At 39.7% G+C, this 18,508-nt stretch overlaps 2 protein-coding genes and 1 pseudogene across 3 annotated transcripts; 2 read left to right on the forward strand and 1 right to left on the reverse strand.

Annotated features, from left to right (window-relative positions):
• The first annotated feature begins 1,775 nt into the window (after positions 1-1,775).
• LOC120288870 lies at positions 1,776-7,775 on the forward strand (annotated as a pseudogene).
• Positions 7,776-9,330: 1,555 nt separating this feature from the next.
• LOC120288932 (F-box/kelch-repeat protein At1g51550-like) lies at positions 9,331-12,897 on the forward strand. The gene is made up of 2 exons (XM_039303220.1): positions 9,331-9,921; positions 11,824-12,897. Exons 1-2 carry the CDS (start codon positions 9,507-9,509, stop codon positions 12,771-12,773), a joined length of 1,365 nt encoding a protein of 454 aa, XP_039159154.1. The 5' UTR covers positions 9,331-9,506; the 3' UTR covers positions 12,774-12,897.
• Positions 12,898-13,095: 198 nt separating this feature from the next.
• On the reverse strand, positions 13,096-17,976 carry LOC120285905 (kelch repeat-containing protein At3g27220-like). 2 transcript variants are annotated; one of them, XR_005546769.1, is made up of 8 exons: positions 17,842-17,976; positions 17,318-17,738; positions 16,937-17,119; positions 15,904-16,133; positions 15,421-15,591; positions 14,861-14,965; positions 14,401-14,607; positions 13,096-13,511 (listed from the first exon to the last, which is right to left on the reverse strand). XR_005546769.1 is itself a non-coding variant. In XM_039302749.1 (8 exons), the coding sequence occupies exons 2-8, from the start codon at positions 17,522-17,524 to the stop codon at positions 13,347-13,349; spliced, it is 1,269 nt and encodes a 422-aa protein (XP_039158683.1). In that variant the 5' UTR covers positions 17,525-17,738; positions 17,842-17,976; the 3' UTR covers positions 13,096-13,346. The 2 variants fall into 2 exon arrangements, 1 of the variants encoding a protein (XP_039158683.1); XM_039302749.1 differs by having other exon boundaries at positions 14,401-14,613; positions 14,866-14,965.
• Between the last annotated feature and the right edge of the window lie 532 nt (positions 17,977-18,508).

Genomic DNA, 18,508 nt, shown 5'->3' on the forward strand with positions numbered 1-18,508 from the left:
ATTTGATAGTAACCCTAAATAATTGTTAGTGATGCTCGTCAGTGATGGGATAAGTATTGCCATCACTTGAGTTTTGCTTTTAAAAGATCTCTCAATATATTTCAATTATTTTGGGGCAGTTGTGGTTTTGATTTGACATGTATATTTCAATTTTTGATTTTGTTATAGTTTATAATGACAACTAGCAAGTATATTCAAACACATAATAGTGGGACATTTGATTTATTTTGACATGTATTCATCGTTCTTCATTATTTGGGGCTACAAGTCCGTCGGTTGGATACCGTTGCCAATTAAATGATTCCCAAGATTATGTACAATTTCATCATTGTTTTTGTATCTTTCAACTATGACGGACTCATTTTATCACTAACTAGAGGAACAGACTAATTACGAATTGCTACGCTTATAAATTACCAAAAAAAAAAAAATCTACTTTTGATAAATAGAGGATATTATGAGGATTTATGATCTAAAATAATCCCATCACATTCTCATTCAAATTTAGATGATCACATGTAGCCAAAGAAATTAGAAATGTACAAATAGAGACTCTCTCCAACAAATAATGCATGATTATTCTATGATCCATACCTTAAACATTTAGAGTGACATTTGAAATATGACAAGAATGTCAATAGATTATAGTGATATTAATGAGATAGATTAGCCACAAATTTCCAAATCTAGTAAGAGAGATAAATTTGATCACTCACTATGATGATTTTGAAAAGATAATGTCTCGACTGTCTTCCTTTTTTCGTGAAGCTTAGACACGAAGCAAAGATGCACGGAGGAGAACGAGCTTTAACTTTCTTGTTGCTTTCATGAAGTTTCAACATGATCCAAAAAGCTACGCATGAGTCATTAAGTTTTAACGTGAACTAAAATTACAAAATACAAGAAAATAGCGGATAACTTTTATATTATAGAAATTAAAAATTCTTTGTACTTTTATCCAATCTCTACAAGTGAGACCTTATCTTGTTTTGGATAGCTCCAAACTTAACACAAGAATAGAGGGAAATGTCAAATTAATCTTAAATTTATTGCACGGATGTTAATTTAGTCATAATTTTTTTGATTTTGTCAATTTAGTTCGAGATATATGCACAATATTTCAATATAATCATTTCAACCAATTTTTACAAAAAAACACTGATGTAGCAATATAATACGTAATGCAATACGGGTAATGATGACTAAACTGAATTTATATTCATACAATAAGCTGATGAAATAATCATATCCTGGTACCAAACATAATATTGCTTTCTAAACAATTTGTCAATTTTTTTTCCCTTTCTCTTTATAACGATTTACTCGTGCTAAAAATATCACAAGACAAGACAGAACAACAACAATGAAGGAAAATTGCACAACATGAAGTGAGCCAAGAAACTTAAAAAAAGGGCCCAACTTTTCTTGTATTTCAAAAAAGCCCTATAAAAGGAAGGAGAAATCCCAGCCCTCTGATTCCCTCAGTTTCACTTCTGGTTTCTCTCGTGAGGAACTGTGTTTATCTCTTGCAAAAACAAGCCATCTTGCTCGTTCCATTTCCTGTCACTGAGCTGAATGGCTGATCAGTTTGCTACCCTCTTTGGCTGATCGATTCAGTTATCATACTGGACACGAAGGTGACTCTGGCAATGCGGGTGTGAAGGAGGAGCCTTGCCTTCGATGTCTGGGGAAGGAAGGCTGTGAAGAAACATGGACGGGTCTCATGGGGGCGATGATGGAATGGATGGGGGGATCCGACCCACGATCGGCATCCCATGCAACCCCATTACCGGCATCATCATGGGTTGCAGGCGCAACCGCATTTGAGCAATGGGAATGATATGAATGACGATCACGATCATGACGGCGGCGGCGGGAGGGCGTTGAAGGATGTCCCCTCTGACGCCGGGAACGATTCGGACAATCGCGGAGGAGGCGATGATGCGGACCAGCTCACTCTTTCTTTCCAGGGCCAAGTTTATGTTTTTGACTCCGTGCCGCCCCAAAGGTAGGGACTTGAGCCCCATCCCTTGTTCCCTTTTCCTTTTCGATTAAGCCTCTTTTGGTCTGTCATGATGAGGCTCGGTTTTCCATGTTAAAATAGCCTCGTGTAACGTTTTTCGACTGACGATGGTCCTTTGCGATTGCACGTGTTGAGCAAACATAGAGAGTTGCGGTTGTTTTGCCTCTTGTTCATTCTTTATTTGGTTAAAATTTGAACTTTGAAGTAGCTGCCGTGGTGGACATGAACTCTTTGGATATCCAAAGCTAAGAACTTGTAGTAAAAGAAGTCCGAAACATTCTGGCTAATGCCGTCTTTGACAGCTTGTATTGGAGTTTTTCTGCAGGAGCATAAGCATCCATTTTCGTTAAGCTGCCATCTGTTCTATAAATTCTTGATTGAGGTCATGCATTAGTTTCTTTTGCACACTTCAGGTACAAGCAGTGCTGCTGTTACTTGGCGCGAGAGAAGTGACGCCTAATCCACCTGCAATCCCAGTAGCCACCAACAAAACCAGGTATCAAGAACTTGTCCGAAGAATACTTCTTTTAGCGGTCTTTGTCGCCTTTCACATTAATGAAGCATTTTACCAGGATCTTATGGGTACTCCTCAAAGGTCGAATGTCCCACAGAGGCTGGCTTCACTGATTCGATTTCGTGAAAAGAAAAAGGAACGAAATTTTGACAAGAAAATTCGCTATGCAGTCCCACGTAAAGAGGTGGCACTTAGGTATGACACAATTTTTGATAATTTTTTATTGTTACTTTCTCTAATCTAACTTTGGTAGCTGCTCTCGGATTATTTTCACATGCAGAAGTAACAATCCTTCTACCTTTCCTACTGTCTTTCTGACATGGTCTTAGGATGCAAAGAAATAAGGGTCAGTTTTCATCTTCAAAACCCAACAATGATGAATCTTCTTCAGCTGTGACGACATGGGAATCAAACCAGAGTTGGGGACCTGAGAGTAATGGATCCCCGCATCAAGAGATCCTGTAAAGTTACGAGTCTGTAATGTTGTCAGTGTCTGGTGTCTATAATAAAAGATCATGCCTCTCATCCCTAGAAACAGTAACGCCTGAGGATAAGAAATTTCACATTGAGTCTGATCTCTGGACATGCATACCATTAGTTTCCTGAAGCATGATAAGGTACTCCATAGAAGATTCTCTTCTCATTGGACAACTGAATTAGGATGGGGTTGAGTGGTGAGCTTGCGGCTGTCTTCAGGTATTAGGCTAACTGGAGCTTGTGCTCTTCTCATTGATGGATGGAGCAAGAGTGGACTCAGAAGAAGAAACGTAAATGTGAGAGAATTAAAAAGAAGAAACACAAAAATTTTTACGTGGAAAACCCTTCAAAATGAAGAAGGAAAAAATCACAGTGTTGCACATGACAATCTTTTTACTATCAATATTAAGTTACGATTACAAGAGAGATCCCCTTATATATAAGAGGAGTTTAGGGCTTATAAAGTTACAGTAGAAATTCATCTATATCCTTTTTACATAATTTTTCTTCATCAGACTCCATGACTTTGTCAATCTCCCACTTAGAGGCTGACAATCTTTCATAATCTTCTCTCGTCTTTATGACCCAAATTGTTCAAGTGCAGTGGCACCATTTTATCACTAACCATGGAGGCCAATTAAGACAATGCACAACCTCAGTTTCTCCATTAGTGACACCCTTGGTTAATATATCTGTTGGATTCTTTGCACTGAGGATTTTCTTCAATTACAACGTCCTATCATTTGTCAGCTCAAATATACGATACTTCAATCGAATGTGCTTTGTTCTTGAGTGAAATACCAGATTCTTTGCTAGACAAACAGCCCTGATAGTTATTGAAAAGAACACTTCTATCCTTCTCCTTGCTTATCTCTTTCAGAAGATTCTTCGACTAGATCACCTCCTTATTAGCTGTAGATACAACAACATACTCTGTTTTAGTGGTTGAGAGGGGCACACAGTTCCCAAAGTCTAGAAATCCAACTTACTGTAGTGCCTCCTAAGGTAAATGCATAACTGAGGTGCTCTTGCTATTGTCCCGAAAAAAAAAACCAAGATCTGCATTGACAAAGCCTTGTGATGTCATATTGTTTCCATGAAACGTGTAATATCTGAGGTGCCTCTTAGGTATCTTGGTAGTCATTCAGCCTCCCAATACTTAAATCTGGGATTAGCCATGTATCCACTCACAACTCACACTAGATGAGCTACTTTTGGTTTGGTACAAACTACTCACCATAACATACATCAAACTGTTGACAACTGACAGATAAGACACCTTAGCCATGTAATCTCCGCTCTTGATTTGTCTTTGGTAATTGCTCCTTCGAGAGGTTGAAGTGACTTCTTAAAGGAGTTCTTATGGACTTTGTATTCCAAACACTGAGCTTGTCCAGCACTTCCTCAATGTACTTTTCCCGAGACAACTTTAAATTCCTTATGTTCTATCTCGCATGATCCTCATCCGAAAATTCGATTTCTACTCCCAAGTCCTCCATGAACTCCTTTGGCAATTGCTAGTTCAGTTTGTTGATCTCTTTAAGTGGTAGGTTGTGTAATGAGCATATCATTCACATAAAATGTCAAAATAAATGTTTAGAGGACCCGTTAACACAAATAAATGTGTTGAATTTCCTGTACCACTTCACTCAAGTTTGCTCCAAATCATACAAACTTTTCTATAACTTACACACATAGTTTCTTTGCCAGGAACTTGAAAACCTTCTAGTTGTACATTGTAGATATCCCCCTCCAAGTCACCATATGCAGTCTACGCATTAAATTATACTAGATGTAAATTCTCAGCAATTTGAATACTCAATACTAACCCGATAGTGGTCCACTTTACAAAAGGAGAGAAAATCTCTGTGTAGTGAATTCCTTTCTTTTGCAAAAACCTTTCAGTACCAATCTTGCTTTGTACCTCTTTCTGCCATCGGGTTCTTCTGGCTCTATACACTCACTTTTCTACAATGCCTTCTTCCAATCCAGTAACTGAGTTAGCAATTGTATCTTGTTCTTCTTGAGTGAATCCAACTTATTCTACATTGTCAACTTTCACTTAATAGAATTTATATCTTGCATTGCTTCTGAAAAATATTCTGGTTCCCAAGCATCAGTAAAAACCATCACTGGATATGGTTCTGATTATGACCTTATTAATTGCTTCTCCCTCTACCTTGAGTACTAAAGGCAGTGCCTGAAGATTCGCCATTCTCTTTTTGGTAAATTCTTACAAAGAATCAAATCTCTCTAAAGCTTCAACTTCTTCTGATTTGGCCTTTTCTCCCCACAGTCATAGTTGTGCTCCAGCTGAAGTAGAGGAGATAATTGAATCAAAGCTTTACCTCATCATTGAATTTGATTTCCATTGAACTCAATTAAGTTGTGATCACATTAGATTCGCTGATGTGTAATGTCACAAAGCGCCTCCGTCCATCTTTAGATTGAAGAGACAATGCATCGGATATACCTTGTTTAATGCGGCTTCTAGTACATGTTGCAAATCGCTTGTCAATTTGGCTGTCATCTTCTCGTTGGCAATGTTGAAGGCAATGTCCCACGCCAGCATGAGACAATTACACCTAGCACTTCCTGATCTAACAATTCCCAGTCTTCTTGCTTCATCAATTCTAGTTTTACTCTCAATGGAGGCTCTTCTAATACACCAGAGTCCTCACCGTTGAATTGATCAATCTTCACCGTCAATTCGTCCATCTTCATTGCTTCCACTATTCCATTGAACCAGAGCTCTAACTACCATCTATTAAGAACGAGAAATGTAAAGAGAAGAAATCAGAAAGAAAACACACAAATTTTTACATTGAAAATTCTTCAAAATCAGATATACCATTTTTACAATACTTCCCTCTGTCAGACTCCACAACTCCATCATCACTAAATTGCCTTAAACTCACACTTCATAATGGGAGATAGTCTCTTTGTTGCTGTTATGTCAAGCCATTATTTGAATGTTTTATTGGCTGTTTAATCGTCATAATCTCCATTAATACTATAGAACCAACAAATATTGATGTGTAAGATTCTAACCAGCCTTTGGTAAGCTAAACATAATGATACTTATGTTAGAAAGTTACTCAAGTTATGCAACCTGTGTATACTTATGACAAGTGATCTAGAAAAGTTTGATTGTTGCGAAGAATTTTACATTCATAATTTAAAACGGTTTTAACAGAGTTATGCTGACAATTTCGCAATTCGCATTGACTTGTTCATGATAATTAATGGTGGATTATCTTACAACTTTCTCAAAGTGGGAGCAAATTCTTTCTCTAGGATTTAATCTAGGGACATGAGAAAGGGAGGTATATGTGTAGTCCCTTCTGATTCTTGAAGCACTACCTTATCCAAACAATGGTAGCCTGTTAGCTCTTTCATGTATATATGTTTTCATGATAGCTTAATTGCTGCCATCCGGTAACATACATTGTATAAGTTGAGCCTTGCATTGCATTCAGTTTTTGATAAATCTAATGCTTGTCTGAAAATCTGTGCAGATGTCATCACTGCAGGGATTAGTGAGAAATCTACTCCTATGATGCGACGTGGCCCTGAAGGACCAAGGACCCTTTGCAATGCATGCGGACTGATGTGGGCAAACAAGGTGAATGCTAGAGTCTAGTTGTGATGTGGTTTTGAGTTTGTTCAAATCATATTTTTCCTGTTCTAATTCTCAAGATGCAATATAAACAATGACTATGGCACAAATACCATGTTAGGAAATATTTCACTGCTATAAGATTTAGTATGTTATAACTAATCCTGGTTTGAAAATTAGGTAATCTACTTGATTTGTTTATTTGCCACATTGGTGAAGCAAAGATGACTGATGCTGTTTGTGGTAATGGTATTCTTTTGAGACTTCACCATTGGCTAGGGTAGACGCTATGATATTGTTTGGCAGGTGTTGGTGCAGTAAAAGTGATGCCTTAGATTCGTATCTTTTACATTAGCATCCGCATGTTCACTTGCAATTGCTTGACCAAGTTTTTGCTTTTAAACAAGAAGAAATGTCTTGACTTGTCTCTATGGCTCTTCAGTCTAAAAGATTTTGAAAAGCATTTGCTTACTGCAGAAATTTCTTAATGATCTTTAGGGAACTTTAAGGGATCTTTCGAAGGCAGCCCACCCAGGTGTACAAGTTTCTTCCTTAAACAGGAATGAGGTGGGCAACCAGTTGCTGCTTCTGCTAAATTATCTGAGTCTTTTAGAGTTGTTTTTCTGCTTGGGGATTGTGTTCACTTGTTAAATCTCCTCTCTATGTTGATAGATGCAGAGCGCAAATCTGGGGGCTGATTAAGTGGTCCTTAGAATCACTGAAAATGCTAGTGATTCATCATAACTACAGTCCTTGGCCCAACCAGCAAAAAGATATTGATGTTAGACAATTCGAGGGAGCACACTTGGAGGTTTATAAGAGACTTCCTTTCGGATGGTGACATACTCAATTTACTGCATAGGATGTCCTTTCTGGCTTTCCAGATGGATGCAGGTCTTGGAAAATTTCCTATACGCTGGCCAAGCAACTGCTGGGTTTTGGGATGGTTTTCCTGTTGTTAGGTTTCAGAGGAACTGCAATTTTCCCTCGTTTTGTAAATCTTGACCTAAACTGTGTATAAATAAGCGAGATGGTTCTTCGCAGTCTTATCTAGAGTTTCATTACTCGAAAGTGCCCTTTTGTGTTAAATGGCTGAACAATAATGTTAATCGCTTCCCGATCCTACGCGTTTACTTATAATTCTTGATCTCTTGTTCTTTTTTTATTGTATATATTCCGAAACCAGCTGGATGTATAGGTTCTCTCTGACTGTTTTATTTTTGTAGTTATCTCTAGTGTGGTCATGTTTGGATTTGATCCTTGGGACTTCAATTTCGTAGTTCAAGTTTTACTACTGAGAATAGTCATATAATGCTTGCAATTGACCCTGTCAGTTTGTTCTCAATTGAAAAGAGCAGCAAGAAATGGACAGCCTAAGGATATTTATAGAAGCCAAAGCAACGACATCAGACTTTTGTTAGAAGATCAACTTTCTTTTTAGTTTTTTTTTTCCAGACACCAAAATAATTCACGTCTTGACACAAACCATGTAGTTATCTCGAATTCGAATGGGCATTATCATTTTTTGCGAGACCAAACATGGTTTTGGCTTAAAGATACAGGACGCATATTCATACATTCATATTTCTATTTTCACTGTCGAGGTAGGGTTCATCTCTCCATTCGAAAGCATCTGTATATGCTTGAATGTTATTGAAAACTACATCCTTATACTTGAATGTTATTCATCGGATGAGCATAAATCACATGGTACGCTTCCATGCAAGCTTCACCGAAATAATTTGTTTTTAATAGTTATTTAGCCGTGCTCTAATCCTAGAAAATCTCTAATTTTGCATCTAATATCGATGCATAATTTGGTAATTATTTTTTATCGATATGTTTTACATAATTCAGTAGAATAATGAAAGTTTTGGTAATAAATGTTTAAAGATAAATTATTACGTATATTTGATTCATATCTGAATTATTACATAATTCTATTTGAAAGAGTTTGATAATGTAAGGATAGCCATCTTATATTTGACAAATAATATATTAGAAGACAACTATATAATATCAAAATCATATTTGAGAAATAATAACATTAGATGATGAATCTCATATTCGACTCATATTTGACGAATGAATAATATTAAAGGATCAATAAATAAATCTCTCATCACAAAAATTTGAAGGTATGCTTTATAATAAATCAAAAGATGAATCTACACGATGGGATTCGGATCTTTTTTAGATAAAGCTCTATTTAAATTCTATCGGAAAATTGATTAATAGGAATATCTATTATGTTATGATTTTCCACGTACGTTTATCTCTCTTTGTAAAAATGAATGTCGACACAAATATTTAGAATAATATAAAAGATGCAGTCTTAGAAATATTCAACGCCCAAATATCTTGCTAGCCACCGGTAACTCCTACAAAAAGTCATCCTTTGTGCGGCTCAAAATCAAAACCTTTCTATTTATCAAACTCTCGTTCAACTGACAAAAAGAAACTGAAGGTTCAATCAGCAGAGGTCAATTCAAAAAGAGATGTGGCTTAATCGTCACTCTTCTTCGGTGAAAATGTAGATGCGGAGCAGGCTTTGCAATGGGTTTCCAATCGAGAAACTAAGCACAGTGCACAACTAGATCAACTAGATAGGGGGAGTTTGATGTTTAAAGCAGTACAGGATGCTCACAAGTGGAGCTCAAAGTTTCAGAAACAGGACAAAACACATGGGAGCCCCCATCATCCATCCTGTCCAGTAGGAAAGTTTTCACCATTCTTTGTCATTGTTGCTTTGCTTCTCGACAATATCAGCCCACCAGCTTCATCACTTGACCTCCCCTTCCACCAGAGCATCCCAATGATTGACTCTCCACAACTCTTGCACAGTGCCCAGTAGCATCCAGAGCTCCCTTTTCATGGCGGAGGCCAGGACCAGCACCAGCACCACCACTGATGGATCTCCCATAAGCAATTTAGCCCCAGACCATCTTTTTTCAATCTTGCTCCTCCTACCGTTTGATTCAATCGTTTGTTTCTCCATGACTTGCAAAAAGTTAAGGACTTTAGCATGCTCCGATGCTCTCTGGGAGTCCATATGCAGGAGAGACTGGGGACCCACCTTAGTGGATGCCCTCAAATCCTCGTATTATCGAGAGGGTGAGTTCCCATGGATGAAGATTTACAACCATGTGCTTCATCTTGACTCCGTCGCATGTCATAATCTTTCGGAGACCGGTGGTGGTGAGATGGTGTTGCCCAGCCCAAGGGCCTCTCACTCTCTCAACTTCGTGTCTGATTGCTTGGTTTTGTTTGGCGGAGGCTGTGAGGGAGGTAAGTCTCTTATTGCTCTTGGAACTTCAAGTATTCAATAAACTGTGCTTTTTTATGACCAAAATAAATAAATAAATATAAATAAATAAATAAATAAACTGTGCTTTCTATTTCCTGAATATGATGATGATCACTGTCAATATGTTTGTAAGATGATGGGTTTTCAGTGAGCATATGCATACTTCCCAATTAGTTAAGTTCTCTGGGTTTCTGTTGTCTTCAGCAGAAATACACTACCATGGTCTGCCTAGAAAGATTTGTAGGATTTGGATTGTGTTTTCTGGCCACGTGATTTATATCTGATTCTTCTTCTTTTTTTTTTTTTTTGCCCCCCAATTCGGAGCTCCCTGTACAAATGGAGCTTTTGTAACTGCCTAAACTTGCCATAATTGATGGGCCTCCAGGCTCAGGATAGAGCCCAAAGTACATTCTTTAAGTTTCCGTAATTGATGCTCTAATGCAGGCTTACCTAATTCGTATATATGACTGACAAGGCATGAATATGTCATTGCCTCGATCATGCCTTTTTATACTCCCAATGCTACCGATAATTGAAAATTGACAATGATCGTCACACCATCAAAACAATATAAAGCCATGGATGAGAAGTGTAATATTTGCTGTCTGAGAAGCATTTGAAGTGAACTAGCTTAGGCATTGGTTTAATATAGAGAGTCCTTGTTGCTTGGTATTGACAATGACCACCATGAATATTCCTTAGCTTGCTATTGTCCGTGACCAAAATGAGTACCGCTCAGCATTTTATTGAGATGAAGCTGCCAATGGAAGGGTAGATCATCAGAATAGCTCTTGCAAACTTGTTTGTCTCCCAAAGAAAATAGACTGGCACTTTGCCTTTCTGAGACGAGGTTCTGTTAGCATCATCACGGTAACTTTTCTTCCTCCTAATAGCACTGTTTCAATGGCTCAAACCATTACGAAGATAGCCAGAGAGAGAATGTGGAATTGATATTCACGGGTGACCATCAGTCCTGAATTCTTTAATCATGATCGGAGGGGCACCAAAAGCGTAGCCTCCGTCCTTTCATCTTTTGGATACTTAGTGGGGAGAGGAGGATTGCTTTTGGTTTTCTAATCTGGCCCTATCAGTATATGAACACTCGGATTTGCTGATTCACGAGAAATCCTTGCTGACTGACCTCCTCATGGAATGATATTAGATGTGGAATTGTTCACATTTATCTAACAGCTGATGACTGTCTTCCCTGTATTCAATTTTTGATGGTTTTGCCATACAAGCGTTTGCATCATAGAAATCCTTTACCTTCTAACTCTTTGCTCAGTTTTGATTCTCTTTTCCTTGGTGAACGTGCTTCAGTGATATGTCATTTCAATGCAAAGTAGTTTCTGTTAGACCAGCTTTTCTTATGTGGATGTTAATCATTAATCCGGTATTATTTGCCTTGCATCTTCGTATTGCCCCACCCATGTAGCTCTCCGCATTATTGCTTCGATCTTTAGTCCGTGGTCTGATTGCTGGTGTGATAAATTATCCTAGCTTTTTCTAACCATTCTTTTTAAGGATCTTTTAATTCAGGAGAGGAGTGACATAAAAAGTTCATAGCTTTATTAGCAAATTGCTTCTTCAAGGATGTACCTCATGCATCAAGCTCTGTAAGAGTTATACAGGATAAGACTGGTCCCAAATGATAATTCTGAAAAACCGAAAAATGATCTCTTTATAGTTTGTTTCCTAAAAGGGAGAGTATATTCTTATATCAAATGGTTCTTGGAGCTGAGCATCTGTTATGGTTGGCTTGAGCAAGTGGTTCATTTGCATTCAACGGCAGAGTAAAACTTTTTCGGCCATAGTAGATCAGCAAATGCATGATTTCATTATTGAATACTGTTCTCTTTATCTAATATCTTGGATCACATTAGGACGTCATCTCGACGACACTTGGGTGGCGTATATTGGACAAGATTTTAGGAGGAGATTAAGATGGCAGAGGGTGAATTCAGGCTCTCCAAGTGGAAGATTTGGGCATACATGTGTGGTGATTGGCGATTTCCTTGTTCTGTTCGGAGGAATCAATGACCATGGGAACCGCCAAAATGATACGTGGGTGGGGCAAGTCGCAGGGCATGAGACTCTGGGCATCACGTTATTGTGGAGGCTACTTGATGTGGATTCAATCGTACCACCAGCCCGTGGAGCACATGCTGCATGCTGCATCGACGACCGGAAGATGGTTGTCTACGGAGGAATAGGGTTGTATGGCGTTCGATTAGGAGACACGTGGGTATTGGAACTGTCTGAAAACTTCTGTTTAGGAAGATGGCATGAGGTTGTGACTCAGCCATCACCCCCTGCTCGTTCAGGTCACTCACTGACTTGCATCGGGGGAAGCCTAGCAGTGTTATTTGGAGGGAGAGGATTGGGCTACGAGGTGCTCAACGATGTGTGGCTCTTGGATTTGTCCGAGGGCAATGGGACGTGGGTGGAATTGTTCTACGAGTTAAGTGATATACCCGATGGCGTTTGCCTTCCAAGAGTCGGCCACTCGGCTAACCTCGTCTTAGGAGGTCGCCTGCTAATTCATGGGGGTGAGGATTCATGCAGGAACCGAAAGAATGACTTTTGGGTGTTGGACATTAAAGCAATTCCATCCATCAGATTCCAGCCAATTGAAGGGAAGTCGTGGAAAAGATTGAACTCCAAAGGTTACAAACCCAACGGTAGATCATTTCATCGAACTTGTGCTGATCATTCAGGAAGATACCTGTATGTATATGGGGGAATGATGGATGGCTTGATTCAACCTGCAGAATCATCCGGCCTCAGGTTTGATGGGGAGCTCTTCCTGGCAGAACTAATGCTTCGGCTCTGAAGACCAGTAGAATAGGTGCAGTTTATCATTTTGTCTCGGTCGCTTACCTGGTCCTGTATGTACCGCTGACTCTACGATTAAATGATATCCATGCATCTAATAAAAGGAATTAGACACGAATCTACTCCTATTGGCGAGGTTGTTTTCCGTGGGATACCCTAGAGCATGGAAAGATAAAATCCTTAAATGGCTTATTCCTGACCATAGTCCTGGGGTGTTGGTAATCATAGGGGAGCATTGAATTGCATTGACCATGTTTTTTAGAGCTCTTGATACTTGTTATAAGGAGACCAGAAAGGAGACACAAGTATGCTGCGCCCAATGCGTCAAATTCCAATGGACAATTTCATCACGAAGTAGTTCATACCAGAATGATTCCTCAAGAATCAATGGAGATATAACACTATAGAACTTAGACAGTTACAGTATTGGTCCCGTGAAGCCTGCATTTCTATACATGGTTAGGGGAGACACCATTCCCGCCCCTTGTTCCCACTGAACTAGGCATAACGCATCATAACCAAAAAATTGCATCCCAAGTACCCAATAAAAGAATCAGTCGGAAACAAAAAATTACAATCTTAATTTGGTTCTCCACATCTCTCCGATGACCTTCTTTGGTGATGGATCAGCCGGTCCTTTGTCTCGCTGTCCCGATGTGAAGTAAAACCACCCATCCCAGAACCCAACAAGTGTAGTCTTCACACGGTAAGGGAGTTTACCAATCACAGACCATTTCTGCATCATTTCGGATATGACAGAAGTAAAAGGCAAAAAGTACAATTAGTGAAGTGTATAAAATAAACCGAGCTCTTCTGAATGATATGAAATTATCAAGGGGTCTGTCCATTAGCTGGAGCAATCAAAGTTTATTTGTTGTATTGACCTAGGAGAAAACATCTATCTCGAACAGGTTAGTTCTTTGCTGAGTAAAATGGGGAATGGGAAGACAGGCATGGAACCTGGTGATGATAAACCATGTAATAGCATCGTAGCTGAATGTACTTAAGCAAAGGCAGTGACATGACCAGAAAAAGGACATAACAGAACCCAAAAAAGGATTGAGAATGAAGATCTTTGACCTGAAAAGGTAGTACCATCTTGTAAAGCCCCCAGAAACCAAGATTCACGGGATGTCAAAAAAAATAAAAATTTGTGAAATGTGTTTATGCTTGAGATTTAACAAAAAACCAAGCTTCACAGGATGCCAAAGGAGAAACCTCGTAAAATATGTTTATGCTTTAAACTTTGACAAATTAATCATTCAGAATTGTAAGCAATGCAACAACTATACTTAGTGCATGGTAAGGGACAAAGAGAACCAAATGGCCCTGAGATTCAGGAAATATCATGAATTTGTAGAGCAGGATAACTTGAAAAGTGTTTAAGTGACCTGATGAACAATGGACCAATGGCATACAAGGAGAATAGGCAAAGAACCATACAAGCAATGTTGACAATAAAATATGATTAATTAGGCAGAGCTTCTAACCATGATCAGTGTTGTAACGGTGAATACGATGAGCATGGTTAATTATTTTATCTACCCATCTACGTTCCAAGGCAAGTGTAGACACAGTTATGGGCATGTCTTCTTTCCAACTATAATGAAGAAAGGAGTTAATACCAGTGTATCTAAATTAAACCGAACCAGTTCCCCGTTAAGCACCATCTTCTTTGTCACGGGATGCTTCTCCGTTGTGCCTCCAGCAATGATAAGAGAATTATTAACATGAGCCCAAGCAAACTCGATGTGGGAGTTTGGCTTTATCATTGAAGGTAATACTTTCCACTTGTTCTCATCGTCCAGCATGTAAACATCGCCGTAAACAACCTGACAGAGTGAACAAAGCATTGCCTTGGTTAAGCAAAAGCTAAATTTATCAAATAGATGCTATAGGTAGGCAGTCCCCTCGGAACACAAAAAACAACAAAAAGTATACTGTAGAAGACACATGAACAGATGAACTGAGAAAACCACAAAGAGATATTAAGTTATATAACAAGTATCCAATGACGTCGACCAGGTCAACAACATAAGTTTTCCGTCTCTAAAGAAATTTTGAGAGGGACACTAATCAGGCTACCTCTTTCTACGGGAGCATTTGAAAATAGGCGATCCAGGTTTTGCCATGAAATCACCTTCTTGACCACCTATAACCATCAATCGGTCATCAACCACAACACAGGCCCTGCATGGAAATAATTTCAAGGTGAAACAACATAGAATTGATTAAACGTCTTTTAACATTTCGGAAAGGTGATGATGCTCATGTGAAAATCCACTAGAATGCTTATGTGAAGATCCAATGGATATTTGGAAATGGAAATGCCTCTAACAAATCGCATGGGATAAAGGTCCTCCAAGTAATCTTGAGTTTCTTGTTTCCAAGTAGTCAATGTTTTTACACTGAATCCATACATTTCTCAAAGATTAAGGGAAAACCATTAAGTAGATGTCTGCATTTATGAGAGTGATTCTACACCTACAGTGATCAAGTGCTCCTTGTTGTACAAGATTGTTACTCAAGATATATAAAATTTTCAAGTGAGCATCCTTAAGAGCAGCAGAAACAACTATAGCAATGGATGACCATGCACTGAAATAAATTAGGAGAGGATATCTCCAAAAAAAGGGGAAATGAACCTATGAGGTCCTCCACGGGGAATTGTTATTTCATTCCTCCATTCCGTCTCCAATGCTTTTCCATCCTTCACAGCAAGACTCCAGTGCTCAACTGCAGGCGTATGCCTATTTTCTTTGCTGCCTCCCATCACATGAAGTCTACCTCTCCAAAGTTGGGTTGCAGGCGCATACCTAAAATTCGCAAATTTAAAAACGTCCTTAAAGGAGAGGCAAGAACAATTCCACTGATTTCGACAGGAGTAAAATCCAATTGGAGCCATTTACAAAGAAAATGATAATTGCAATAAGGAAATAAGTTGGGAGGAAAAAAAAGAACAAACGATATAGGATCTCACATATTCAGTATGATTTGTAAAAGCTCATCATGCTCATAAAGATTATTAAAGTACTCCCACAGAAAATTACCCCAGAAAACAAGAGTATGATGATAAGAAGTTTCTCTAAAAGGCCTAAAACTTAAGATTTGGAGAACAAATAATGTACCTAGGAACCGGTAAAGGGAGCAAGTCATGCCACTGCTTGGTCTCAGTATCTAACACGAAATTGTGTGCTGTAGGTCCACGACACTGTGGACCATATTGTCCTGTGACCACATATATATATCTCCCATCTGTCACCATTCCCAAGTGTGAATGAGCCATTTCTTTTGGCATGTCAAATCTTCCTCCCCAAGTATTATCTGAAAAGTTGTATATGTCAACATGAGAATGCACCTGTTTGGCCAACCAAAAATTAAAGCAAAAGAGGAAGTGTCAGAACCTCCAGGCTCAGATACAGTACCATACAATGCAAAACACGCCAACTTTACATCCGTGGTTAGATATGTCTCCTAAGTGAGAAGGCAACATGGCCGAAGGAATACATGATAATAGTATGAGAGCACTTGCGATTAGCATAATAAGAATATGACATGAAATATCTCATGAAGAATTTAACAGGGGAAACAAGGTATCCAACTCAAGGTGATCACACATAAACTCAAGTCTCACCAGTCCAATCCCAAACATAGCTCATTTGCCTCAGAAATCAACTCACATTGGCTCACAAATTACTGAAGTAATGATGCTGATCCAAGTACTTTAGTACTACATACTCCTGGCACGTTTGCATGTTCTTCATATAACAATTCATGACACTAGACAACACAAGCAAGGAGGCTGGTCCAAACAGCATTTCTGGGAATTAAACCAATCTCGAGTCATGCTTCCGTGGCAATATATTTGGGATTTAGCTGACTGAGCCCTTCATTATCTACCCAAGATAAAAATGAATAAGTTTCTTGCTTTTCGTCCGGCATAGTTCTATTTTTAAGGCTTAACATAACAGGGGACGCAAAGTTCACCACAATGCATCATTAGAGTAACAAAGCAACAACAAGAATAGAAAAGTTCCCAAGGAGGAGCAGCAAAGCTGCCCAGTTAACATAGTACGAGAATGATATAGACATTTAAGTTGATAGCTTGCTTCCTAGTCCAGATAAAACAAGCCAAACCAAGGAGGTCGGTGGGGTGCTTACAAAATCAATAGTGCCGTATCCGGCAAACACATAAAGCAGATTCTTTATCTGAATTGCTGCCCCATCTAATCGAGGCACCGGCGCGGGAGCCATCCTCTCCCATTTCAGCTCCGGCCCAGGTAAATCTGCAAAAGTTGCAGACAAGACTCTCCCAGGAGCATCATCCCTCGCCGCAGGTCGTCCCTATAAAAGAACACCACCCTCTTGGCCTTCAATTACACAGGTCAACAAGAAAGCATTACTCATTGTAAATCCCGAATGAGCAAGTCTCTCCCAGCATTTGCAAAAGCCAAAATCGAATCGTGGGCTATCCTATCCCCAGTAAACAAACAAGAAAGTAACCGCGACTAGCCGAAACAGGGAGTGCGCAAGAATGGGTACCTCGAGGGAGCTCCGATCGGAGGTGCTGGGCACGGTTATGCTGGAGGGGGGATTGTCGGCAGCCCAATTGGAGGAAAGAAAAGAAGAGGAAGAAGTGAAACGCGGAGAAGCAGCCCAGAAACAGTCGTAAACGAGGCCACACCCTAAGAGGAGGACGCATCCGAACACCAATCTGGCAGATTTATGCTTCCCCACCGGCCTCCCCATCTCCCCGATTGGGCCGGAGATCTGAGCATGTGACGACGGTGGCGCGGCTCCGATTGGAATCTACGGCCGCAGCGATGGATCCAGAGCTCGAAAGGCGAGCAATTGCATTCACACTTGCGCAGGAAGGAGAAGGTGAAGAAGAAGGAAGATCTTGCTTCCCAAAGTGTTCGTCTTCCACCTCCTCCTGCTGGGGTCAGTTCTTTTCACGTCCTCTCTGTCATGGTCATGGAGATTTTAGTATTACTACAATTAAAAAAGAGAACAAATATATACGTCATAACACGCAAAATCTCAGAAAATAAATATGATTGTTTTACTGAATAAAAAATCAGAGGATGAAAGCTAGCGCCCGGCCGCCGAAATCGAAACGTTCGAGGAAGAAGTCGAAATCGAAATCGAAATCAAAATCGAAATCGGCATGGAATGGGAGAGAGAGGGAGAGTGCCTAGGAGGAGTGGGGCTCTGATTGGCGTCCGACCGACAAAGGCGACGCCGCTACCCGCGAGACCGAGGGAGGCGAGGCGATATGGCGTCAGCCAGTCAAGGCGAGACTCGAGAGAGAGAGAGAGAGAGAGAGAGAGAGAGATTTGTTTTAAAATTCGAGAAGACTTCTTCACTCTCCTCCTGCCTGTTACCTCGAATCACATTCTCTCCATAAGACTAACGCGTTTGGAGTCTTTTATCTAACAAAGACAACAGAGGAGGAGGAGGAAGAAGGTCTCTATCAAAGACAATAGAGGAGGGAAATGGCTTCTTGTAGCAAACTCCCTGTGCATGTCCTGGTATCAAAGAACAAAGTGTAGCTTGGCCAACACCTGGTTCCAACCTAATACTCTATGTGCCATTGCTTCTTATCATCCCCTTTTTCACGTGCTTTGAGGCTTTACGTAGACATGTTCATACCAAGTATGCTTGCCCATGCCACTTCTTAATGAATTAAGAGCCCATTGCATCTATACTCTAGGTGAGTGGTTGTAGCCCTAT

This window comes from Eucalyptus grandis, chromosome 10, assembly GCF_016545825.1.
Source record: "Eucalyptus grandis isolate ANBG69807.140 chromosome 10, ASM1654582v1, whole genome shotgun sequence".
In the NCBI taxonomy this organism is placed as follows: Eukaryota; Viridiplantae; Streptophyta; class Magnoliopsida; order Myrtales; family Myrtaceae; genus Eucalyptus; species Eucalyptus grandis.

Bases quoted from the DNA above. Each gene is read 5' to 3' on its own strand.
- LOC120285905 (XM_039302749.1), bottom strand. From the start codon at position 17,524: ATGGGGAGGCCGGTGGGGAAGCATAAATCTGCCAGATTGGTGTTCGGA. The intron at 15,592-15,903 runs GTACATTATTTG...TGCGAATTTTAG, and splicing joins CTCCCTTTACCGGTTCCTAG to GTATGCGCCTGCAACCCAAC. The intron at 14,614-14,865 runs AAGAGGTAGCCT...CTTTGTTCACTC, and splicing joins TTTTCAAATGCTCCCGTAGA to TGTCAGGTTGTTTACGGCGA.
- LOC120288932 (XM_039303220.1), top strand. From the start codon at position 9,507: ATGGCGGAGGCCAGGACCAGCACCAGCACCACCACTGATGGATCTCCC. The intron at 9,922-11,823 runs GTAAGTCTCTTA...GGATCACATTAG, and splicing joins TGGCGGAGGCTGTGAGGGAG to GACGTCATCTCGACGACACT.